This window comes from Cricetulus griseus, chromosome 2 (assembly GCF_003668045.3).
Source record: "Cricetulus griseus strain 17A/GY chromosome 2, alternate assembly CriGri-PICRH-1.0, whole genome shotgun sequence".
Lineage (NCBI taxonomy): Eukaryota > Metazoa > Chordata > Mammalia > Rodentia > Cricetidae > Cricetulus > Cricetulus griseus.
In genome coordinates this window covers 255,071,990-255,096,869 of record NC_048595.1, presented here as the reverse complement: position 1 = coordinate 255,096,869, position 24,880 = coordinate 255,071,990, and the positions used below count along the sequence as shown (strand labels likewise).

At 38.1% G+C, this 24,880-nt stretch overlaps 1 protein-coding gene across 2 annotated transcripts in view; it reads right to left on the bottom strand.

The window, feature by feature from the left end:
* Window positions 1-24,880, bottom strand: part of Man1a1 (mannosidase alpha class 1A member 1) — a 172,844-nt gene that overhangs the window by 66,276 nt on the left and 81,688 nt on the right. For both annotated transcript variants that reach the window (XM_027402086.2, XM_027402087.2), the window contains exon 6: window positions 6,085-6,179. In XM_027402086.2, the coding sequence (XP_027257887.1) occupies window positions 6,085-6,179 (95 nt within the window). The remainder of the gene's footprint in view (window positions 1-6,084; window positions 6,180-24,880) is intronic.

The window sequence follows — 24,880 nt, the reverse complement described above, 5'->3', positions numbered from 1 at the left end:
GTGGAGCTAGGAGGATCAGTCATTTAAGGTCATCCTCAGGCACATGGGCAGTTTGAGGCCAGCATCATATATGAAACTCTGTCTCAATTATAAAAGAAGAAAAGAATCCTTTCAAATGGCTGATAGACTAATTACTATAGTAAACTATTCCAGGCTTGCTAATTAGAGACCTACAGTTGTTTTTTTTTTTTTTTTCCAGGGACTCTTAGTTTTTTGGGACTCTTCAAATAATATCAAAGTGTGGGCCAAGGTTTTGTCCATTCTATTCTCTGATTAAAAGAGGAATGTCTGACTTGCTTGGGAAGAAAACATTGAAACGGATGACAGGATGGTTCAGGAGCTGAGGCTGTGTATAAGACCAACGAGGTCCCATTGAGAGAAAGAAAAACAACCCCGAGATGCCATCCCACATGCTACCTTCTTGCCCATGGCCTCAGTTCCTACTTTTATAAGTCTTGAGTCTGAGACAAGGTTAGGACAAAACTGTCCATTTTCCTGACCATTAGCTTAACTGACTTCCTTCTACTCTCCTATGTACTGGCAGTTGTGTGTTACGAAGAACCAAACCTTGGTGGTAAGAGGCAGAGGATTTATCCATAGTGCTTGAACTGGCTTTTTGGAGCCCATTCCCTATGGAAGGATGGATATCTTTCTCATCAGAGATATGGGCGGGTTGGGCTTCATCCTGCCTCAAAGTAAGGTACCAGACTTCACTGACTCCCCATGGGAATCCTTACTCTCTCTGAGGAGTGGATGGAGGATGGGGTGAGGAGTAGGTGGGGGGGGGAGAGGGGAGGGAGTGGGAACTGGGGTTGATATTAAAATGAGAAAATATTGTTACAAAAAAAGATAAAAAAGAGTTGTAATATTCTAATTAGTGACATTATCACTATGTATACCACTTTAAAGATCTTCAAGTAAGGTTGATTTCTATCTATTTTCTGGAGACTAGCAATGATTAAGTGGATTAAATAGCTAAAAGACAGAAACCTAGTACAACAAAGTCCAATCTGGGGAAAGATAAACTCAAAAAAGAGGTCAGCTTAACATACTTAGACAAACTTGCTCTTCTGGAGTTGGTAGAACTTGTTTTTGAGTTCCTTAAGGATCCATGGAACATAAATAAGCATGAACTGTCAAGTGAAGCCCTGATTTATACGCATGCTTAGATTGCTGGTCTAAAACACCACAGGATAATTAAGCAATATGCTGTCTTTACCAGCAAATCATTAAATCAGCTGCTCTCCTTCTGCTCTGAAAATGTTTATTGATATTCCTAATTGATATTCTTAAGTTAAAGTATGGAACTGTACTCAGATTCATTTTGAAAACATAATGTACCTCCTTCAAATCTGAAACCAGATACTTAAAAAAAATGGGATTCAAATATAATAATGTTGAAATATGCCGTCAAGTCATAGTAAGACATTTACAAAACATTTTAAAATTATTTAGGCCACTAAACAGTCTTCTTTAGTTTGTCTATTAAAACTCCCAAGTATAATATACAAGTATTTTTGTACCATTCAAGTATTACTCAGTAACTCAGAAAGGGGATTATCACCATTCATTCCTTTGTTAGGAAACATTAAGCTATGTATTATTCCTAATTAAGACCATGTTTCAAGCAAAGAAATTTATAATTTAATTATAGGAATATAAACTACAATACAATTCATAACACAGTATGCATTTTGTCAGATAATTAAAATAGTGGGTACAAAAAGCTTTATCAAGCAAGGGCTTGGGGGGGGCAGGTGAGGTAGTTGTGCCTCATTCATCACCTTGCAGACTAATGAGACTCTAAAGAGAGAGCAGCCAGGCTCCAGCACATCCCTTGATGGTGAGCAATAAAAGCACACACTACAAACAGTCCCACTAACTTAATATACCCACCCCACAAGTGTCGCTTCAGAAAATCCACTAAGAGAAAGAAGTGATAAAACAATATAGCTAAAACTAACTCATTTATCAAGAGAGACAGAATAATTATTAGGAATGCTCAGACTGTATGTGTGGTGATAGAAATGAATAATGGGCACATTAACTACATTATTTTAAATTAAGAACATACTTTAGAAAAGCAAAAATCTAACATAAGTCTTATCTACACCTGATCTTAAATTATGCCTAGAAATAAAGGAACGGTAAAATGCTTCATAATTCACATAGGTGAGTTTTCTGTGGCAAGCTGGAGACAAATAAATGCATGAGTCCCCTTGCTAATAGTAGTAACGAGATTAGACATCAAACTTTGACATTTTGTCATTAAAGAAACTGGGTTATACAAAAATCTAATCTGCTAGCATGACATTGGTTTTCATTTGGCAGAGACATTGTGTGACTTACACAGCCTCCTTCTACAACTGTACTGGGGATGCAAGCATGTTAGTCTCATCAGCTCTTGTGACACCTAGGCTATGGAATGACTACTAGCTACAAAATCACAATTCCAACTAACAGTAAAAATATAGCTCTTAAATTAAGTATTTGTTACAAGTGCAAGAAAAGCACCCCCCCCCCATCCTCCACCACAGAGTTCCCAAGACAGCGGTATAAGTAAATTAGTTTTTCTACATATTTTCCAGCTTATACATAAATAACAAAATCCAATTTGGTCTATTGATATTTTGGCTCCAAATATATAAACCTTCCCAATTCAAAATACTGCTTGTTTTAAGTTCAACCCAGTAAGCAGTTATCTTTGCTTGGCAAAAAACTATGCTATATTTGTAAATTACAAATGTGAGCATACAACACTACATAAAAAAATATATATTCTGCTTTAACAACCAGGCTATGAATCCTGAGGGAGTAGGCCTGTCTGTCATCCTCTTCAATAAAACGAAGTGAAAAGAAGTAGAAAATCTTCCCAAGGTTTAGGACAAAACATCAACACAGCAGAGACACAAAGAAATACCTATAATTGACAAAGAAAAAGTAAAGAAACCAATTATCTTTAACACAGATATTAGCGGCATATGCACAAGTGATAGACGTAGGTTCACATTTTTGTGGATGTTGGCAAAGAACAGCATTCCTGCTTTCACAATTGAGATGTGTTGCTTTATAATAACACAGACATCACTCCATGCTTTCTTCAACATAGCTCATGCTGTGTTTCAAAGCCAGTCAGCAGAGACTACCCCTTCTATTCTACAAAGTGTCCTCAACCTCCCACAGTCCTCCCCCATCCACATACCTTGGGCATTCTACAAATTCTACAGTCTCTTGTTTTGAGAAGATAATTAATTTTGCTGGACCCATTTCCCACTTTCTCCTTTAAAACACTCACTAGTGACAGCCTTCAAAAGTTAGAGAAGCCCTTGCCAGCCATTCCCTTTTTTTGAGCCTCATTGTGAAAATATAGATGCAAAGGACCGAGCACACTGGTAAAATAAAAGTATGCTGTAGGTATATGCAAAATGTCATTTTCTGTGTTATCTGAAAAATTTTCAGATGACAACTCAAGCTTTTCAGCCAGAAAGAGAATGGGTTCCAATAATGTACTTTAATTAGACAAATGAATATGAAGAATCCTACTATAATTTTGCCAAAGCTGATTTTGTGAATTTGGTACATAGGAATGAATGTGGACAAAACATTTAATAGTGAAAACAACAAAACTCATGTAAGTACACAAAATGCAAACAAACAAAAACAAAAAAATGTTCCCATCAGCAGCCAGATAATTATACAATTTCTTTAGTTTAAATGAAAACATTTGGGAATATATAAATTAAAGTGATCATTTTTTAAAAAAGCATATACAATTGTTTATAATCTTTGAGGCAATGTCATAATGCAAAATATTGTTCAAAATAGGGATGACCTTATGAAAACTCTGAATGTTCCCGTTAATGAATTCTTGATCATCATCATAAATGTACAAACACACACACGCACACACACACACACACATAAATTCACAATTTAATAAGCATTCCTATGTATAAAGAAAAATATTTCTATAGTTCACTAAAAATAGATTTGATTAAGAAAAATCCACTTCATTATTAGAAATAAACATGTAATAAAGTTAATAATGTTTACAATTACTTCAAGAGACATCACAACAAATTAAACATTATAATACCCAGTTCAACCTATGCAAAGTAGGCCCATGCTAGTTTTTAGGAAATTTTTGTTCAGCTGTGGAAAGCTACAGTATTCGCTCCAATGAGTCTTCATAAATTTAAAGTCATCATCTACTCTAGGTTCTTAAACAGAAGCCTCAGGTCCTAAGTGAACTCCCATAGTATGTTAGGGTTTTAGAAATTAGAATCATTTGATTTTCTAATAAACATACATTTTATTAGAAGAGGTCCCTGTTGATTGATCAAATCTTAGTTTGTAACCTGGAAAGGGTCACCAAAAAACTACTGAACTAGTCTATCTCCAAGTTTATAAAGGAGCCTGCAGAATTTAAAGAGATGGCTCAAAACAAAACCTTGAAGAAGCTGCAGCTAATCAAGAAGCAGGTCTCTCGATAAGCAATTTGTATACCACTATGCTCATATTAGCTCCCTCAGAGGGTAGGGGGAGGGAAAATGAGCTAAATGTACAGTGTCTTTGTGATCAGATCTTATTGAAAGTAAGGAAGCAGTATCTTGGTCAGAATGTTACATATAAATATCAAATCTGGAGGTATGGAGATGGTCTACATGAGCCAAATACAAAAGGCATCCAAATGCCAAGCAACTGAAAGACAAGTTCAGATGCAGTCCTGCCTTGAGATCTTGCAGAACATGGAAAGATAATGCAAGCTCACAGACATAGCTTCAGGAGCCCTAGTGGGGAAAACAGGTCTTGAGCTGTCATACTATCTGGCAGAGAAACTAGCTCAATTTGATACTTAATAATTCTTAATAATACTTAAAAATTTGATAGCCCTATAGTGTGACTTCCTCATCTTTCTGCATCAACCTGCCCAGCCTGCTTCATACACAGACACACAGATTCAGTTAACAAGGTAGACACAAGTTCAAAATTTAGTTAGTAATTTATAAATGAAACAAAACAGAATAATTTGTAAATGAAACAAAACACAGAAACTTGAGGATTTTTTAACTAAAGGAAAAGAGAAAACTATCAAACCATGATTAATTTCCATGATTTTTCATGACTAACTTGGGGATAAAGTGTCACTAAAATAAATAATTATGTATTATAGTTCTGTCAAACCACTCTGCTGGTCCTTGTAGTGTTACTAAAGTAAATAAAGCATATCTGTGGACAGGCACACATGCACATATAAACATCTCAGTACTCAGTCTAGCACTGCTACTTACTTATTGTCTGGGCAAATAGATTAGTAATCTCCCTGTGACTCTAGGTCCCCCAAATGGAGAAACAACTGGAGTTACTATATTGGGCTCTTCTGAGGGTTATTATGTGTAACTTCTATAAGAACCTATCACATTTTATGTTGATCATTACAGCTTAAAATGAAATTATTTAATTGATGAAATACGAGAACTACAATGAAAACTCAACACATTCCCTGGGAGAACACAGGAAGTATTTGGCTGGCTTGTTTGTTTGCTTTTAATTAATTGAGAAGCATGCCAGTTATTTCTATGCAAAAGGGCTGGTTGATCTGTCAATGAAGTAGTCCTATTCCCTCTTTACAACTGTGAGCCTGGCAGTCTTGGCTGCTTCCAGCCTCATATAGTCAGATAGTCCAGATTTTTAAAAGGTCTGATTAGCCAGTGTTATTTCTCTGCAACATCTCCATCTTCAATAGTTTAAGCAAAGTAAACAACCCTAGGGATTTGCTTAAGTGACATGTTTTCCTAACTTGGTATTCATGGAGTGGGACAGTATTACTAATACAAGAGCACTATAAAATGGAGACAATTTTAGCTCAAGTCTGTTTGGCATCATTCTGTTAGGACTATGTTAGCTCATGACAGGAGCCCATCCCAGGTCACAGAACACTGAAGGGCTAAGAGTTCCCAACACAGTTCTAAGACATTCAGTTGAGGTCCACTGTCAGCAAAGTGCATGTAATTAACCATCTCATGAGGCCACAATCTCAGATATTCCACCTTAAAGTATGTTGTTGAAAATGAAGACTTTTACCTTTTCATATTCAGCAATGCCCAAGGTATTCCAGAGGGAGTATGAAATGCAGGTAGCAATTTTACCCCAAGTTCCACTGCTTTCTTTCGAAATATCTGAAAAGTTAAACAATTATGTAAGCTACTATTGCAAGTAAGACATAATGTTCTCCACTATTATCCATATTTAGCAAATTGTAACTCATCTGAAACAACAACTGGTAGACTATGAACTCATCCACTGTGGAGCTCGGATGCCCAACCTAGTTATACCTTAGTATTGCGAGGGAGTGAATGTTGCACAATTTAGACACGTGGGTCTCACTTCCTCAACCTTAATTTCTAGTTTGAGTCTGCTGTTCCCAGCATTTAGAAGCATCATAGACAATCCATGTAATTCCTATGTGCATGCCAGGAGGCAAACTCACTGTTTTTGGATAACATTTCTTAGATTGAGGACTAGATAATCTGCCCTATACATAGTTTCTTACTGGGGGCATAGGGAAAGAAAAGTTTTTATGAAGACATAATCTATATGTTATCTGAGCCCTTTCACTTTTAACTTTCTATGCTATTAAATGAAATAGGCAAAAGGTAAATGAGGTACAGATTCTTCCCAGAGTGTAGTAGGAAGATAATTCTCATAAATACTTAGATCACAGATAAAAAGAGTTGGGGATGGACAAATCTTACAGGTCTTCAGGTCAATGAGCAAGGCTCTGTTGTGGAGATGACCTTTAGCTGAGTGGCTACAACACTCACCTGGGGCTAATAAGAAAAGGGGGACAGGTATTAGAAGTGGACATGGTCCTCTCCTGAGTCTAATACAGTTGGATGCATGATGACCCTGCAGGATAAATGTTGTAGCTTGTCTGACCAAATGGGTACACTGGCAGATAGGGTGGTATCCACAGTCTAGGTTAAAATCATGGAGAATCATAAATTCAAGAGTAAGTATATTTGTTGTTAAGATTAAAATAATGAAGTATTTGGAAGCAAATTCAATTGAACTGTGCTTTAGGAAGATAGAACAAGATGACGTTTGTTCAGACAGTTGCTCAAATCAAAGTACTGACAGATTCACTGAAGACAGGCCAGCTACCTCCTTCCATATATCAGCTATGACACCAAACTGGTACCTTGTCCCCTCACCTTTAAACTGTATGACTTCATCTGGTATACTGTTCAATCCTACTTTCTCCTCAACATGGAAAAGACTGAACAAATAACATGGAGGATGATGGCAAGGTCTTTCCTCCCCCAGTGTGTGAGCACCAGACACAGGGCTTGTCAAGGAAGTCCTGTGTGTCTTTCCCAAGGAGAATGGCTCCTCATAATTCCTATTCCAAGACCTGAGCTTCTCTAAAGAGAGACCCAAGGGATGGTGACCTAGTCATTCTAACATGGAGACCCCTCACAAAACTCTACTCTTCCAGGTCTAAGTCTTATTTAATAATGCTAGAAAGAAATGAGTTTCAAATGAAAACCCTGGCAATCAACAGAGGTAAATGAATATACATTGTACAGAAATAAAAGCACATATATTTGTAGTATATAGAAAGAACAAATAGAGGCCATTTGCCCGATAAATTACCAACTATCAAAGAGACAATCTCCTGCATCAATAGTGCATGGAAAGAAGCTAATGATGATGATGATGATAATAATAATAATAATAACAACAATAATAATATATTCAGGGATTCATTATTCCTTCCTATTCTCTGCCTGAGAATTCCAGGCTGTCTTCTATGGTAAGGATTTATGCTACCACTGCCGGGCCATCTGTGGACTTTCTGGTTTCCACCCAACTTTTAAAACTGTTAATTAACTCCTTTTCAAGACACTTACATAAGATGGAAGTCAAACTATGCAATTAAAACACCATCTTGGATATAAGCATATGGCGTGTGAGCTAAAGGCTCAGGCTTTGAAGGCACAATGCCTGTGTTTGAATCTCTGCTGTACTGTTTCAAGTTGATTCATCTTGGCCCAATTGCTTGATCTCTCTGTGCCCAAGATTGCTTGCCTAGAAAATGCAGATAACAGCAGCATTTGCTTCTGGAAAGTTGTGGGGAGAAATAAATAAGTTATATTTATGGACTTCAGAATAAATAGTGCTCACTCTATAGGTTGGGTGTGGTTTTGATGATCATACAAACATACAGCTCCAAGGACTTTGCATAGTTACTGTCTGAGGTTGTTTATGTAATTCTATTTGGGTCAGAATTATACTTTCCCACCTCCAAGGCTTAATTATGAACTCAAGAACTAAGCCCCCAGTTCTCATCACCTAATCACATCCATGCTCCTTCCGTTCTTTTCTTTAGCTCTTCCCTTCCAATCCTTAGAACACATCACAATTTGGGTATCTTGCTGTTTTCTGGAACTTAATCTGTCCCACACTGAGACAGTAATTAAATATCTCAAATAAACTTGTCTAGTTTTATCACTGACAATGTTTAGTGAATCTCTTGGATTTGGTGTTTGATTTGTTAACCTTCAGGCACCACCAGGTGTACAGGGGTTAATTCTGAAGTGTCCTATGCACAGACACTTAAAGGTTAGTATAGGCCACGTTCTCACCACCAGGTAAAATAAAAAAGGATGATTTAAAAAAAAGTCTTCTTATCCTATTATCAGGTTTCCATTAAGTTGTATAATTATAGCATTTTTGTTTAATAAACCATAATGACTTTGGCTGTTCTATCTTTGTACCAACTTATATGAATTAGGGTTGCCTATCATCTCTGTTACCTCACAGGTTGCTCTGGCTGTAGCATGTGAGACTTCATAGTCACACATTTTTGTTCAGGGTCTGGCAGTATTAGATCTTTATTTAGTAAATTCTCTCATTTTGTTGCTTCCTTTGAGCCTATCAATTCCATTCATTCTCCAAAGCCCAAGGTAATTCTCAACTCCAAGATCTTTGCCCTCCATGAATACCAAATCTGATAGCTTGTATCACACAATGAGGTGTTTGCAAAGGCATGATACAGATCTCTAAATGTTTTTTTGTACTTTCATGTCACCTAATAATTCTCTTTTCTTTCTCAAAGTAGAGTGATTTCCTTGTTCCTTCACTTCTTGTTTTATGCTCAGTCCAGATTAATCATTTTGCATTTAAGTTAGTTAATATCAGCACAGTGTTCATATGTAGAAAGATAGTTTTGTTCTCAGATAACAAATTGGAAAGTGGTAACTTTCCAGCTCAGAAAGTCTTCATGGGGTCTGTTCTCTGAAGGCCCAGCTTATTTTTATCTTTGGGATCTATTTAAATATCCCTCTCAGAGAGTTCTTCCAAAGAGCCCCTCCCAAAGTTGCCCATCTTCCTTCAGTCTTTATCATATTACCCTGCATGCTACTGTATCTACTTACTACATTATAATTACTTATTTGCTTTCTTGTTTGTTGTTTTGACAACTCAACTAGATATCAGACTAAGAAGAATATGAGTGGAAACAAAACAAAACACAATACAACACCAGCAACACAGGGGCTGGAATTCAAAAGGCCCATTTAATGAATGAATGAATGAGTCAAAGGTTAATTTACATATCTGAGGCACAGTGGTAAGACACACTGATTTTACAGTTTTGGCAATGTGAGTCAACACAGTTCACCAGTTTGCTATTGTCACCATAATAATTATCTCAGGAATTCTGAAGTCTTGACCCTGGGCATAATAGGGAAAAAATTACAAAACAATTTTGGAGAAGAAAAACTAATTGCCCCACTGATGCTTTAGATAATAAAAAATAATCAATGCCAATTATTGTTATTTCCTACTATTTAAATTTTTAATTTGAAATTTACTTTCATGTATATGGTGTTTTGCTTGCAGTTTGTATGTGTACCACTTGTGTGCAGTGCTGTTGGAAGGTAGAAGAAGGTGACAACTCCCCTGGAACTGGAGTTACAAACAATTGTGGGTTAGCATGTGGGTGCTAAAAACCAAACACAGGTCCCCTGGAAGAGCAGCCAGGGCTCTTAACTGATGATTCATCTCTCTAGTCCTCCTCCTACTATTTAAAGAAAATGAACTTGAAAGAAGAATCCAGACTCTAAAAGAGAACATCTTTCTCTGTATCAATGTGCACATAATAAAACTAGCTTATAAAATTAACACTGTTAAAAGAGTGAAGGAGACACATCACAAATCATTCTAAAGGGCAATTAAGCTTTAAGTGGCCCATCTTGGATGATGTGCTGAACATCAAATTATTTCAAAAGCACACTAGAAGGAACTTTGGGGTTCCTCCAAGGGGCACAGCACAATGGCAGGAAAGGGGCTGGGTCCTGCTTCAGTGTCTGGCTTGATTTACCCAATGTAACAAGGGAGTTGGCTGACAATTTTTGTGTTTGCTTCATTATTAGGAAAAACTATTGCATAGAAGTCACAAAACTAGAACCTCACCATATGTATATATGTGTGTGTAAAAAAGAAACAAAATTAATGACATCTTTTAAAAGGATTCTGCTACCGCACTTCCAAATTCTGAGTCAATCTTGGTTTCCAAGGTTTGTTGGCATTAAACTTGTCAGGGAAGATTTAAATTGAGAGGGCAGGATGACAGCTTGTAAAATGTAACCCTGCTTATAAGGGAGGACTTTCTGTTCCCTCATCCTTACTTTCCTAAAGACCACTGAAAGAGAACACTTTTTAATAACTACCCATCGGTTTGAGATAGGCAGACGTTTTATGATCCAATGAGTTTTCAAAAACATTTTGTGTTGCAGAGATTTGACTTTTGCATTCATAGCAAAAGTCAAAACCAATATAATTTGCCAAAAGAAGGACAGCAATATGATGAAATAGCTTCTCAAGTAATCTTTCATGCATGTAACTAACAAATATCTTTAAATAAGAACTTTAATGGCCCAAAGCTAAGAATTTCAGAACAAACACATCAAAACTGCATCTTTTCATTACATCTAAGTAACATCATCCCAGTCTCATTGAGTTTTGGTTCAATGTTTTAAAAACTTGAAAAGTTAAACTCCATCAAGTAAAACATTAATCTCTTTACTCTACCCTTACAGATAGGATCAGACAAGGCTATAAACAAGATGTATTGCTTTCCTTGTCTTTGTAGTTTGCAGTTCCCTGAAGAACTGTATGAGAGTAATATGCACTCCAGAGTAAAGAGTAAGGGAACAAGAAATGAGTAAGGACAGATGGCTGCAGAAGGGAACACTTTCACCCTGACATGCTCCAGTTTGAAATGTACACTCCATATCAAAGCCTTTCCTAAAATGCTTATGCTGAAAACTTAACTGTCAAAAGATCAAACGCCAGTCTCCATGAACATAAACAGTATAACCATTATTCACTTTTACTACATGCATCCATCAACGAAAGGTGTCATCATATCTATGATCAATATTTTTCAGAAAATAAGTGAACTGGTACATCATTAAGGGTGGTGATTAACTTGCACATAAAATGAGCCAAATCCAGTCACTCAACCAATTTGCACTAAGAAGATACTCTTTTTTTTATTTAGGGTTAAACTTTGCAAGTTTTAAATATTATAATAAAGAGACATAGGAGAGCTAATTCAGCAGAACTTAAAACTCAATGTCATCAGAAGTCATTGACCTCCATACTCCTATGGTTTGCTCACAACTCTAGCAGTGCGCAGCCATCTCTGATTTGTGTCATTCTTTTGTTTTTAATGTGGTATGCATGTGTGTATGCATGTCCACATGCATGTCTGTGCACATATAGGTGTGTGTGTGTGTGTGCACATCTAGGCTAGAGGATGGTGTTGGTGTCTTTATTATTCTCCATTTAACTTTGTTGGAACACTTTTTAAATGTGTGTGTAGGTGCCTAGACACACGTACCATGTATGGCATGTGTGAGTGTGGTGTACAGAGGACAATTTCTCTTCTTCTACTCTGTAGATCGGTTTCAGAGATCAAGCCTTAGGGCAAATGCCCTTACTGGATTATCTAGCTGGCACTGCTCTCCATTTCCATGCCTAAGTCTGACCAGTTCAGTTAGTATAGCTTGTCATCTTGCCTGGGCATCCCCTTATATTTGCCTCCTGGGCTCTGAACATAACAGGCAGGCCACCACACGGGCCTGGATTTCATGTGCATGCCTAGGAGCTGAACTTTCCTTTACACTTGTACTTGCATGGTATATCCACTGAGCCACCTTACCAGCTGTCTTATAATTCTTCTGATCTAGAGGGACTATCCCATGTGTGTCCCACCTGTGCATTCCTCATTCTGGATCTTTCCTTTAGTTGATCAAAACCTAAAGCTGGAAGATTTTTTAAAAACTAAAAGCTTTACTGTGTTTTTTAAATCATGATTTCATTTCAAAATCACATGACTGCTTTTGTCAGTTGTTCTGTGATGCCTCCCTGTGATTTTCTATGAAACAATTCAACTTTTAGCTTTTTTAAGTAGTTGGATAAAGAGAGTGTTGTTCATTTTCCTGAATATTTATATCATTAATATCTCTTCAACTTTCCATAGAAATGACATGTATGTTTTTTGGTCCATAACCATGGGTCACCACCAAAGAGAATCCATAAGAATCCAGTAGGCATGATATTTCTCACATATGAAAGTACAAAGTTTTAAGTGAAATAAGAAACTTCAGATTTTCATTTAAAAATACAAATGCAGATACTCTAGTTAGTAGGCATTTTAGATTTCTTCAGTACTGGAAAGCTAATCTAAGGCAATGTGCAAGGTAGGCAAGCTCTCTACCAGTGAGCTATTTTCTTACCCTGATCTAGAAAAGACATTTTTTTTTCATAAAAAATTTAACAGCTTGGAAAGTTTTAAAAAGATGTTGCTTTTATGCTTTCCTATAGTCAAAATGAATAAATGTTGATAAATGAATAAAATTGCATTTGATATTGATTTTTTTTTTCCTGAGAGAGAATGATTTCATTGCCTAACACTTATGTGGAGAGGATTTAAAGTCAGAGGGCCAAGGTGGAAAAGGGAAGAAATACTGGTAAGAACTTTATCATTTGTTCAAGGGCAGGCAAATTACCACTACCTCACATGGGCAGTGCCTCCTGCTGCCTCCCTCTGAAACAAGTCCTGTGAGTGACCATGGCAAGGTTGGTTGGTAACAGACACATTGAACTTCAAATTAGACACTCTGGTCTGGAGTTAAGAATTTTCAATATTTAAAAAAAGCCAGGTGTTGGTGGCACACACCTTTAATTCCAGCACTCGGGAGGCAGAGGCAGGCAGATCTCTGTGAGTTCGAGGCCAGCATGGTCTCCGGAGCGAGTGCCAGGATAGGCTCCACAGCTGCACAGAGAAACCCTGTCTCGAAAAAAAATGGGGGGTCAGTTTGCAACTTTTCTCTTTTTGTCCAATGAGGACAGTAGAGAAGAACTTGGGAGTTAGTTTTCTGTTGCATAGGACATGCTTTTGAGATACAGTAAGCACACACACCTGTGTGTAAAGGTGCACTGCTGTGACTCGTGTACTAAAAGCTTAATGGCCATGAGCTAGACAGGAGGTATAGGGAGAGCAAGGAAGCAGAGGAGGAATCCAGATGCATGGGAGACACCAGGAGACATGGAGAGGAAACAGGAGGGGCAAGATGGAAGTGGTCATGCCACAGGATATATTAATATAAATGTGTTAATTTAAGTTATGAGAGCTAGTTAGGAACAAGCCTAAACTATAGGACAAGCTTTCATAATTAATAAGAACTCTCTATCACTATTTGGGAGCTGGCAGGACAGAGATAGACTTGTCACACCCTTGATTAGTGGTGTGGTGAAGAATATTAGGAGGGGACAGTATAAAAACAAAACAAGATCCTTCATTCAATGATACTCATAAGCAGCAAGGCAAGCCTGACGATTTACCCTAAATCATGGAAGCATCAATATACAGAATAAGATATAGTGTAAACCCAAATATAAAACAAGAATAAATTAAATGGTACAAACTTTATTGCAGAAATGAAAGAGGGCTGGTGGAGACAGAGAGAGAGAGAGAGAGAGAGAGAGAGAGAGAGAGAGAGAGAGAGAGAGAGAGGGAGGGACGGACAGACACACAGATACACAGACACACAGAGAGAGGAGAGAAGATTGGAAACATGAAACTTACTGCATGGACAGATGCATCAATCCTCGGGGTGGATATAGACTGGTTTGCACATATCTTTGGGTTTATGTGGAGGACATGAGATAAAGCAGAGGCAAACACAGCTCATTATACTATGGAGCATACGATGAATATGACTAAGAGGTCAGAAAATGTCCAGAAAAATAACAGATTAGGTAAAACAAGTCAATGTCCTTAAATCAAGGGCAGGAAGTCAACGAGTGGTTAAAAGAGGATGGATGATAGGTGTCTTGGAAGTCCATTTTCCACCTCAGTGTCTTCCAGTTACAGCCATTAGATGTCTGGATCATCAGGGTTGAGAATGGTGCCAGGACAAACCTGCTGTTCTCATCATGATGGGACTTTTCTGAGTTGTAAAAGTTAAATATACATGATGGAAACATAAAGAAAATTCTTGGATATCTGATAGAAGTGAAATCTTGATAAGTAATTCATGTCCTTTCTTTTATTTAGTGTGTGTGTGTGTGTGTGTGTGTGTGAGAGAGAGAGAGAGAGAGAGAGAGAGAGAGAGAGAGAGAGAGAGAGAGAGAGAGAGAGAGATGTGGACACATGGGTATGAATGTTGAGACTCTCTCCTTCCCACCTTTATGTGGGATGTAAAGACTGAACACAGGTTTGAAGGATGCGTGGGAAGTGCCTTACCTCCTGAGTCATCTCAGTAGCTCTAGTTAGGATCCTTTAAAGCATTTACTCAAAATGGGGCCAGAAAGGAAGCCATATGATGAATGTTACCTGTCTTTCAAATCTGTATTCAATATAAATGCACGGAAAGGCAAAGGAACTATGCAGGTTTTAGCATTACTATGTGGACATCATACTACATTATTTTAGAGTTTCAACTTCTAAAAAACTTTCTGAGAATAATAAATAATAAAAAGAATAACAAACACTGGCATGAGAATTAAAGTTATTGCTGCATCTAAAGATGGGCTGTCAAGTTGCTCATTCCACCTCAGCTGATGTTTCAAAGATGAGTGAATCATCAACATGGTGTTTGGAAAAATACACACTATACAAGGAATTGCACTTAATAGTTTTAAGTATGCCAAATGGTTTCTGACCTAAATTTTACATAAAAAGACATCTTTGTTTAAAAAACATAAAATGATAAAAAATACCAATGACATTCTATGCTGGAGAGGATGTGGAGAAAAAGGAACACTCCTTCATTGCTGGTGGGAGTGCAAACTTGTAAGACCACTCTGGAAATCAGTATGGCGACTGCTCAGAAAAATGGGAATCAGTCTACCTCAAGATCCAGCCATTCCTCTCTTGGGTATATACCCAAATAGGGCATGTACATACAACAAGGACATATGTTCAACCATGTTCATAGCAGCATTGTTTGTAATAGCCAGAACCTGGAAGCAACCTAGATGCCCCTCAACTGAAGAATGGATTGAGAAAATGTGGTACATCTATACAATGGAGTACTACTCAGCAGAAAAAAGCAATGGAATCTTGAAATTCACAGGCAAATGGATGGAACTAGAGGAAACCATCCTGAGTGAGGTAACCCAGTCACAAAAAGACAAACATGGTATGTACTCACTGATATATGAATTTTAGACATAGAGCAAAGGATTACCAGTCTATAATGCTCTTCACCAAAGAAACTAGGAAACATGAAGGACTCTAAGGGATAAATGGTCCCCAGGAATGGAAGTGGCATGAACTCCCGAACTAATTGGGGGCATGAGGGTAGGGGGGGAAGGAGCTGCTATAATAAGAGTAAGAGAAGAGGAGAAGAGGAGAGGAAATGGAGGGGCAGAAACATTGAGTTGGGGGAAGAATAGAGGAAAGAGAGCAGGATGAGAGATACCATATCAGAGGGAGCCACTATAGGTCCAAGAAGAGATCTGGAACCAGGGAGATCTCCAGAGACCTACAAGGATGACACGATCTGTCAATCCAGGCAATGATGGAGAGGATAACCCAAAAGCCCCTCCCCTAAAATGAGTTGATGACTTCTCTTTATGCCCTCCTAGAGCCCTCACCCAGTGGCTGAAGGAAGCAGAGACAGACATCCACAGATATACACTGAGCCGAAATCGGGAATTTAGTTGAAGAGAGGGAGGAATGAAGAACGAAGGGGTCTGTACCAGGTTGGAGAAACCCACAGGAACAGTTGGCCTGAACAAGGGAGAGCACATCGACCCCAGATGCTGTCAGGGAGGCCAGTACAAGACTGATCCAGACCCCTGAACATGGATGTCAATAAGGAGGCCTCTGCACTCCAGGGAGCCTCTGGTGGTGGATTAGTATTTTTCCCTGGTGCAAGAAGGGACTTTGAGAGCCCATCCCACGTGAAGGGTTACACTCTGGCCCTGGACACATGGGGAAGGGCCCAGGACCAGCATAGGAAGACTTGGTGGACTTTGCAGAGTCCTCGTTGAGGGCCCTACCCTGCCTGGGGAGTGGTGGGTGGATGGGGTTGGGGGTGGGGGAGGGAGGAAGGATGGGGGTGAGGGGAGGGAGAGGGAGAAGGGACTTGAAATAAGCTTGTTCCCTAACTAGAACTAATAAAATAAAATAAAAACAAAAAAACATAGAATGACTGCTACAACAACAGAGAACTATGAAACATTATATTTTATTTAATGATAACTTGCAATAAGATTTCTGTGGAATCCATCCTATAGAGATTATTATCCAATGCATTAGCTTGAAAATTTCAATTGGTCTATTTGCCAATGCTTTTTACAGTAGGCATCAGATGCTATTTGAAATATAGCTATATATCTGGACTTGTAAATACCTATTTGATAAAATGAGAGAGAAAACCAAGAACCTTATCCCTGCAGTCCCTGACACTTTTGAGTTATATAGCATTCCATGCCAGTGAAATTTTCCAGTTAACTGAACCTCGCCTTTTTTATTTATACCTGTTGTTAAAAGCCAGTATATCTACTCTTCTTGATTTAATGAGACACACAGCTATCCTGACTTGGTGACTCGGCCTCCCCATCCTCTTTAGACACTAAGTAGGGACCAGGTGAGGTAGTTTCCTCACCTGAATGGTCTGTATGATCCTTAATGCTCATCTAAACCCCTTGGTGCCTCAGTTCCTAAGTACATTGATGAGGAATCATTTTCCCAAATCAGAAGATGGCTGTGATTAAATGCAAGAGAGCTTTTTAAAGGGCAATAATAGTTACCATCATCTTTCTTTGCTGTACGATAGTGGTTCCCTCAGGAATAATAGAAAGTATTAGGCTTTTCGTACACACACTAAATGGTCCAAAAACTGCTGAGCTTTTATGTCTGTTTTCTATGGCCCTACTCATTCTTTCTGCTATTAGCTATCAGTTCATTACAATAAAGACTTCTCATGTGGTAGCATATTTATTTGCTCTCCTCTGAGTTGCAGATTTCTTCTGTGAACAGTTGTCTGTGTGAGGGCCTGGGGATAAGTTACTTTTCTCTTTTGTGTTCCTTTATACTGAAGGGCATGAGCTTCAGAACATGTGACCTTCTGAGCTTGTGCCACAGTTTGAACTATTAACTCTGCAGGTATGAAACACAATGGATTAGTATACTTATTAGTAGCAACAGTTTGAAAATTTATAAGCTGAATATCTATATGCACACAGATTTTTCTTGCTTTGTATTTGTATGTAAATGTATGTTTGTATGTGCCCATGTGAATGGAGGTTACATATAGATATGTGTGTATAGTTTAGTGGTCTAGGCTGGCGTCTTCTTCGGTTGCTTTCTACCTTATTTATTTATTTATTCATTCATTCATTCATTCATTCATTCATTTATTTTTGTGATAGAGTCACACAGAACCCAGAGCTTACAAATTTGACTAGACAGCAAGCTTCCTCACCAGAACTGAGACAACTGGTATGTGCTGTTATGCCCAAATTTTTGACATGGGTTCTGAGGACTCTAGCTCAGGTCCTCATGCTTGTGTCCTTGGTACTTTACCAGATGAATCATCCCCAGCTATAATACTTTTTAAAATGCATGGCATTAAGCTACTGACTTTTCATTCTACCTAAGCAAATACACACCTGTCTGTCTGCAGGCCATGACAACAGTCCTGTGTTTTGCCTTCATTTATCATACACCGTACCTAATACCTGTAGACTGCCTTTGAGTAGAGTCTATAGTTTCAGGCAGAAGATGGGTGAATATTTTAATTGATCAAGTGGTGATGCTACTACAAAGAAAATTGGGCAGTAATGGTATTTTTGCCTTATGTTTGTGTCCTTTCATGCAAATTAACTTACCTCTTGAAGCCTCACTTCCTCATTTCAGAAATGGAGAAATGCATTTTAGATAAATACAACTTAGGTAAGTTCTTTTTTTCCCTCCACACTAAATTAAAGTTTTAATTTTTCCATTACACAATGAATACATTTCCACTATTGAAAAATCATAAAATTAAGGAGGCCCTCATATATAAGATGCTATTAATCTCGTCTTCCTGAAACAAGCATTTTAATACCTTAAGTGTCTACCCTGAAAAGTACTGAATACAGTTTTAAGTGGCATCATTCCACATATACTATATTGTAAGCTTTTTCACCCTCATCAACTTAATTTAGCCCCTACACAGTTTGACGAAGTGATATGTCTTCAAACATTTTCTGTAAAGACTTACAGGGTAAGTTTTTGCTTTCTTTTGTAATTCTCTAAAATGTAAAAGCCATCTTAGTTCTATTTTCAAAATCAAGTCTGAGGCTGATTTTGTTGTGAGCCTGCTGTTTTAAGTTCACAGCTACATTTCTGTAACACACCACCCTATAGGGCAAGTACTGAGGATCAAGCCCAGGACTTGTGCATGCTAGAAAAGAGCTATATCATTGAGCTATACCTCCAAGTCTGTAATAGCTGTTAACAATTCATATATGGCAGACCAATAAAAGAACTTCTACAACAGAAATTAGGTAGCTTATACATCATTAATTCATAATTAGGTTTTGACTATAAAAATGGCAGTGGAATGAGACTCTCTACAGATACTTACACACATGTACTTTTCAGCATAAGTATTTCCTCAGGAGTGTCTGAATGTGTAGTTTCTGGTTGGAGGACCTTCAGTAACTCATTCACTCACTGTATTTGCAAGGTCAAAGTGCACAGGCAATAAGTAAAATAAATGGTTGTGCCTGAACTTTGCCAGTCCCTGAATGAAGTTAGCTTATGTGCAAGCATCTTACATTTCCTCATTTAGATTAAAAGGTCTTATGATATTTTCACATATCTTATTTCATGACAACCCTGCATTTGTGTTTAATAGACTGTCACTGTATTCTAAGAATATCCTACAAGGTTCAGTGACACAATGCCCTGAGTTAACAGCAACTATCGCCAGACTCAAAATAACCTCTAACTCAATGCACTTCTTGTTGGGAAAACTTCAAAAACATCAAATTAAAGAATTTAGGAAGACCTTTCCTCTTCAGCAAATGAAAGTGAATAACAACCAAAGAAAACATAATTCCTTGTTTACCTCAGCCACTCAAGCACCCACTGATTTTTTTTTTTTTTCTGGAATGCTCTTTAAACCCATCACATACACCATTTCAACATAATTTATATTTTCTAAATTGTAAACTTTCAAAGAGGATCCTCTTTTACAACTGTGACCTTTTAAAAATGTCAATTCATTTACTCAGCAAATATTTATCAAGTGCCTATGTGCTGCCACGCAGACTGCAAAAGATGTGTGGAATAGAGAAGTAAACAGGACAGCTGTGGCCAGTGACTCATAGAAACACAGAAACAAACCCAGGGAGTAATATCTTATGATACACAGAAAAGGACCAAGAACCAGCTTGCATTTCTTCTTCAAAGGCATGTGGAGACTAACACGGAGTACATCCTGCAGTATCAGGCAATCCCTCATCCTTGGTTTTACCGCAGAAAGCTATCAAATAGATCAAAAACTTACAGAATGACAACTCTATTAAAAGCTATGGGGAAGTTATCATTTAGGTGTATCTGAGGACCTTAAATTCAGGTTTTGGACCAAGCAGATTCCTACCAATATGACTAATTCACGCAATACATCTTTGCTGAACTGGTCAGCATCTTGAAGGCTGTCCTTCATTCAACAATCACCCTTTTGTGGCTTAAAGTGCTTAAAAACCAGGAAGACCCTGGGTATGATCTCCAGCTCACATGAAAGACACAGAGGGAGAGGGATGGAGGAATGGGAAGGGCAGAGGAAGGAGGAAGAAAACTAGTTTTTAAAAAATGGACAGTACAGAAACCAGATCAACCCTGCTGGATAAGTTGCAAACACACTCATAGGGGTCAGAGATTTCCATATTAAGTAACTGTGAATATACAAGTGAAAGACTCAGTATGGATGCTGGAAGTTCCATCTACTGTAAAACTGAACAAAATCAGGGCACTGCCATTCAGGCATTAAATTTAGCTACTCTAAGCCAATACTCCTGGGGGGAAAACTGACTAAAAATTCTGAGAAAAATAAGCTATTCATTACACATTAATGATGATAGGAACCTGTGTCATAAACTATTCAGGGCTTTTGATGTCTGTTTTCTGACTTATTTGCTTAACTGTCATTTCCCAAATATAAATAAAACCACAGATAGTTAATATTCTATTAATAGATATACTGTTCCCCAGAGTTTAGTGTAAGATCTTTGTTATAATATCCTAGACAAGAAATGATCTTCTTAATTATTGGCCTGGTAAATTAGTACATGGCTTCCTCCACAAGGGCAACAGCTAAATTCTTGTTATCTATTTTATTAGCTCTTTTTTTTTTTTTTAAGTCTATGGTAGCTAAAGGCAAGGAATTTTAAGGTACCAAGTCAGTGGTTTTCAACATGTGATCGCGAGAAAGTCTGCATTGCGTTACCTGGGAACCTGGAAGATATGAACACTTCATGACCCTGCTCAGATCCACGGGTCTCTTGTTTTAACAAGTCACGTGATGCGGAACCGTCCACATCCTCCCTTTCAGTCATTCTGAGATGTAGCTCTCATTACCCTATTGTACAGTATAATAATAGAAAAAAATTCTTCTCTGAACTGTATTTTTGCACCCACTACTTCTCTCTCAACATCTCCTCCACCTCTCCCTTTGGATTGTGATGTAGACCACAGCTGGAGATCCAGGCAACTAAGTAGATTTAGGTTTTTCTACCCAAACATGGGAAATACAACAACTAGAAACCATACTTCAATATGGTTTGTCTAGTACATTGTACCACACTGCTTGTACAGTGACAGAACAATGGTATTAACAATCCTTAAGTTTAGCAAACAGCACAAGAGTATGGAGCCAAGTGGTGCTGAATTTGTAGCATAATCACAAGCTGTTATATTTAAGAGCAAATGGCACAGCCACTTCCTAAATGAATGGTACAACGCCACCCCGAAATCTCAGGTTTTATGTGCTGGCCACTGAAGTTCAGGCATTTATTTTACTGTTAAGTTATGTCTCTAAATCACTTAATAGCATTAGAATGAAAAGATATGGTCAGATTTATGAGGCCATGAAGGAAAAGCCAGTGAGCACTTCGTCTCACAACGAGAATCTAATTATTGGTTCGCAATACAGCATTTATTAGTTTTTTCCCTCACTTCAGGCAGACTATGCAGCAAATCAGCATCTAATAGTCTCAGTTTTAAAAGGCCATTTGCATGTAAAGTAGCTATTTTATCTATTTGTGACAGTTCATAGGTAAAAAGAATTCTATTTTAGCATAGTACTAGTCACACAAGCTTAAAATATATTTTAAATAGAACTATTTCCACAAGAGCCAAGATAATACTGTAGATTCAGAACAATGTAATTAGGAAACATTTATAAAAAGTGACATAACTTCCATTGATAATATATTTAGATACAAATATACAATGTATAATAACAAAATCAAGGTCATGAACATCTCCTTAAATATTATGTTCCATGCTGGGGACCTTCCAAGTCCTTCCGTTCAGTCATGCCGAGACGTACAGTTCGCTCGTCTTTCATTGCCCTATGGTGCTGCATGGTTATACAAAAAAAAATTCTCTTACCTTGAATTGTATTTTGGTACCCACTATTCCTCTCTCAATAGCACCTCTGAGTCTGTTTAGTAACCTTGGGTGACTGTCATGTTTGTTTCTTTGTAATCAATTTACTCTATAAATAACAGAACAAAACATCCCAACTTCACGAGTGGGACAAAGACCTTAGAGGACAATGTTTGTAGAGAAGAAAGACGAACAATAAATAACTAAGTGAAAAGATACTCTCCCTGATAGCTGGGATACCAGCATGGGACTGATCCAGACCCCAGGAACATGGGTTTCAGTGAGGAAACCTCGGAAATCTACGGGACCTCCTGTAGTAGTTCAGTACTTATCCCTAGCATAGGTGTGGACTTGGGGAGCCCATTGCACATAGAGGAATACTCTCTGAGCCAAGACACACAGGGGTGGGCCTAGGCCCTGTCCTAAAGGATAGGATAGACTGATGACACCCTATGGAAGGCCTCACCATCCAGGGGAAGCAGAAAGGAAGGATATGTGATAGGTAGGGTTTTAGTTGGGGGGGGGTGGGGAGGACGGGAGGGAGAAGGGAACTGGGGTGGTCATGTAAAACAATCTTGTTTCTAATTCAAATAAAACAATCTGCAAAAAAAGAAAAAAAACACGATCTTCAAAATGAAATGAAAAAAAAAAAAAAAAAGAAAAGATACTCTCCAAATTATCAGAAAGATGGAAACAACACCTAAGATACTGATGCATACTGATTAGAGTCTCGTGAATCTACATCACCAACCACACTGACTATTTTGCTAACAACTGGTATTCTTTGATATTGGGCCTCTAAATGGTACAACTACTTTGAGGGGGGGAGTGTGGTGATATTTTATATAACTGAACACAATTTTAGCATGCTATCCTCTTTGGCATTTACCTATAAGAGCTGAAAATTTATATTCTCCAAAATTCCAACACACAAATGTTTATAGATGTATTTTTATGACATACAGAGTATTTACACATCATGTTTGAAGATTTAATTCTGAAATACAATTTGATTTGTATATATCAAATTAGCTAAACATATAAATCTTCTTTATATATTACATTAATTAAACATTCTCAGACAGGAAGACATAGATCCAAAATTTATCTCAGGAGCTGCCAATGGCCCTGTTCCTTCTTGTTCATCACAAAGAATTCACATTCTGACATTTACTGTCTTTATTTCTTTAGAGTTTGGCCAACTAATTCTACTTTATTTGGCAGATTATGAGACATTGTCACATCCCAAAAACTTGTTTTAAGCTTCTTTGTTTATCACTTTCTTTTTCTTACAGTTTGTTTGGACAATGGTCATGTGAATTATAGGATACACAAGCTGTGTTTTTCTGGGTGCACATACATAGTGGAATCTGAGAGACCAAGGGCTGATCTAGGGACATCTTGGTGGTTAATTTTCATTAGACATCAGTAGCTATTCATGACGGGTTATAAAAATGAGTGAATTATTTCCATGGTTCACTTTCACTAATGAATAGGGATAAATGAGAGATAGGTTAGCTATTTACTGTTTGGTCACTAGGGCCATAGTTGATAGAGGAAAGAAAAGAATGATTCACTACTCTTATTGAACTGTTTTCAAGAAAACAAGTTGCTTCTCAATTGCCTTCACTTTTCAATATCATTTCAATTCAACTTAAACAGACTTAATGAGTTTTATCTGCTACTGGCTAGATTTTTAAGGAAAGTCAAAATCCTTATCTTTGGTCTCTTCCAGTTGACTCTTGTGTCTTGTGACACTACTCTAGTTCATCTTTGGTGACTGTGCAGTTACCTGGCTTGTTTAGTTCTTTTACAGCAATCTTTTTTTTTTTTTTTTTTTACTGTTCATAATTTTTTCCATTTTTTATTTGAATTAGAAACAAGATGGTTTTACATGTCAATCCCTCTTCCCTCTCCCTCCTCTTCTCCCCTACCACTGCCCCACCCCTAACTAAAACCCTATCTATCACATAACCTTTCTACTTCCCAGGGAGGGTGAGGCCTTCCATATGGGGTCTTCAGAGTCTGTCATATCCTTTGGGCTAGGGCCTAGGACCCCCCCACCCCCCCCCAGCCGTGTCTTGGCTCAGGAAGTATCCCTCTATGTGGAATGGGCTCCCAAAGTCCATTGCTATGCGAGGGATAAGTACTGATAAGTGGCCCCATGGGTTTCGAAGGTCTCCTCACTGACACCCATGTTCATGAGGTCTGAATCAGTTCCATGTTAGTTTCCCAGCTATCAGTCCAGGGACCAAGAGCTCGCCCTTGTTCAAGTCAACTGTTTCTGTGGGTTTCACCAGCCTGGTCTGGACCACTTTGCTCATCACTCCTCCTCCTCTGCAACTGGATTCCAGTTCAGTTCAGCGTTTAGCTGTGGGTGTCTGCTTCTACTTCCACCAGCTGCTGGATGAAGGCTACAGGATAGCATATAAGTCAATCTCACTATCAGGGGAGGGCATTTAAGGTAACCTCTCCTCTGTTGCTTAGATGGCTAGTTGTTGTCAACTTTGTAGATCACCAGACATTTCCCTAGTGCCTGATTTCTCTTTAAAGCTATAATGTCTCCCTCTATTATGGTATCTCTTACCTTGCTCTCCTCTATTCTTCCCCCGACTCAACCTTCCGGCCTCCTCATGTCCTCCTCACCCCTTCTCTTCTCCCCTTCTCATTCTCCTAGCTCCCCCTCTCCTCCCC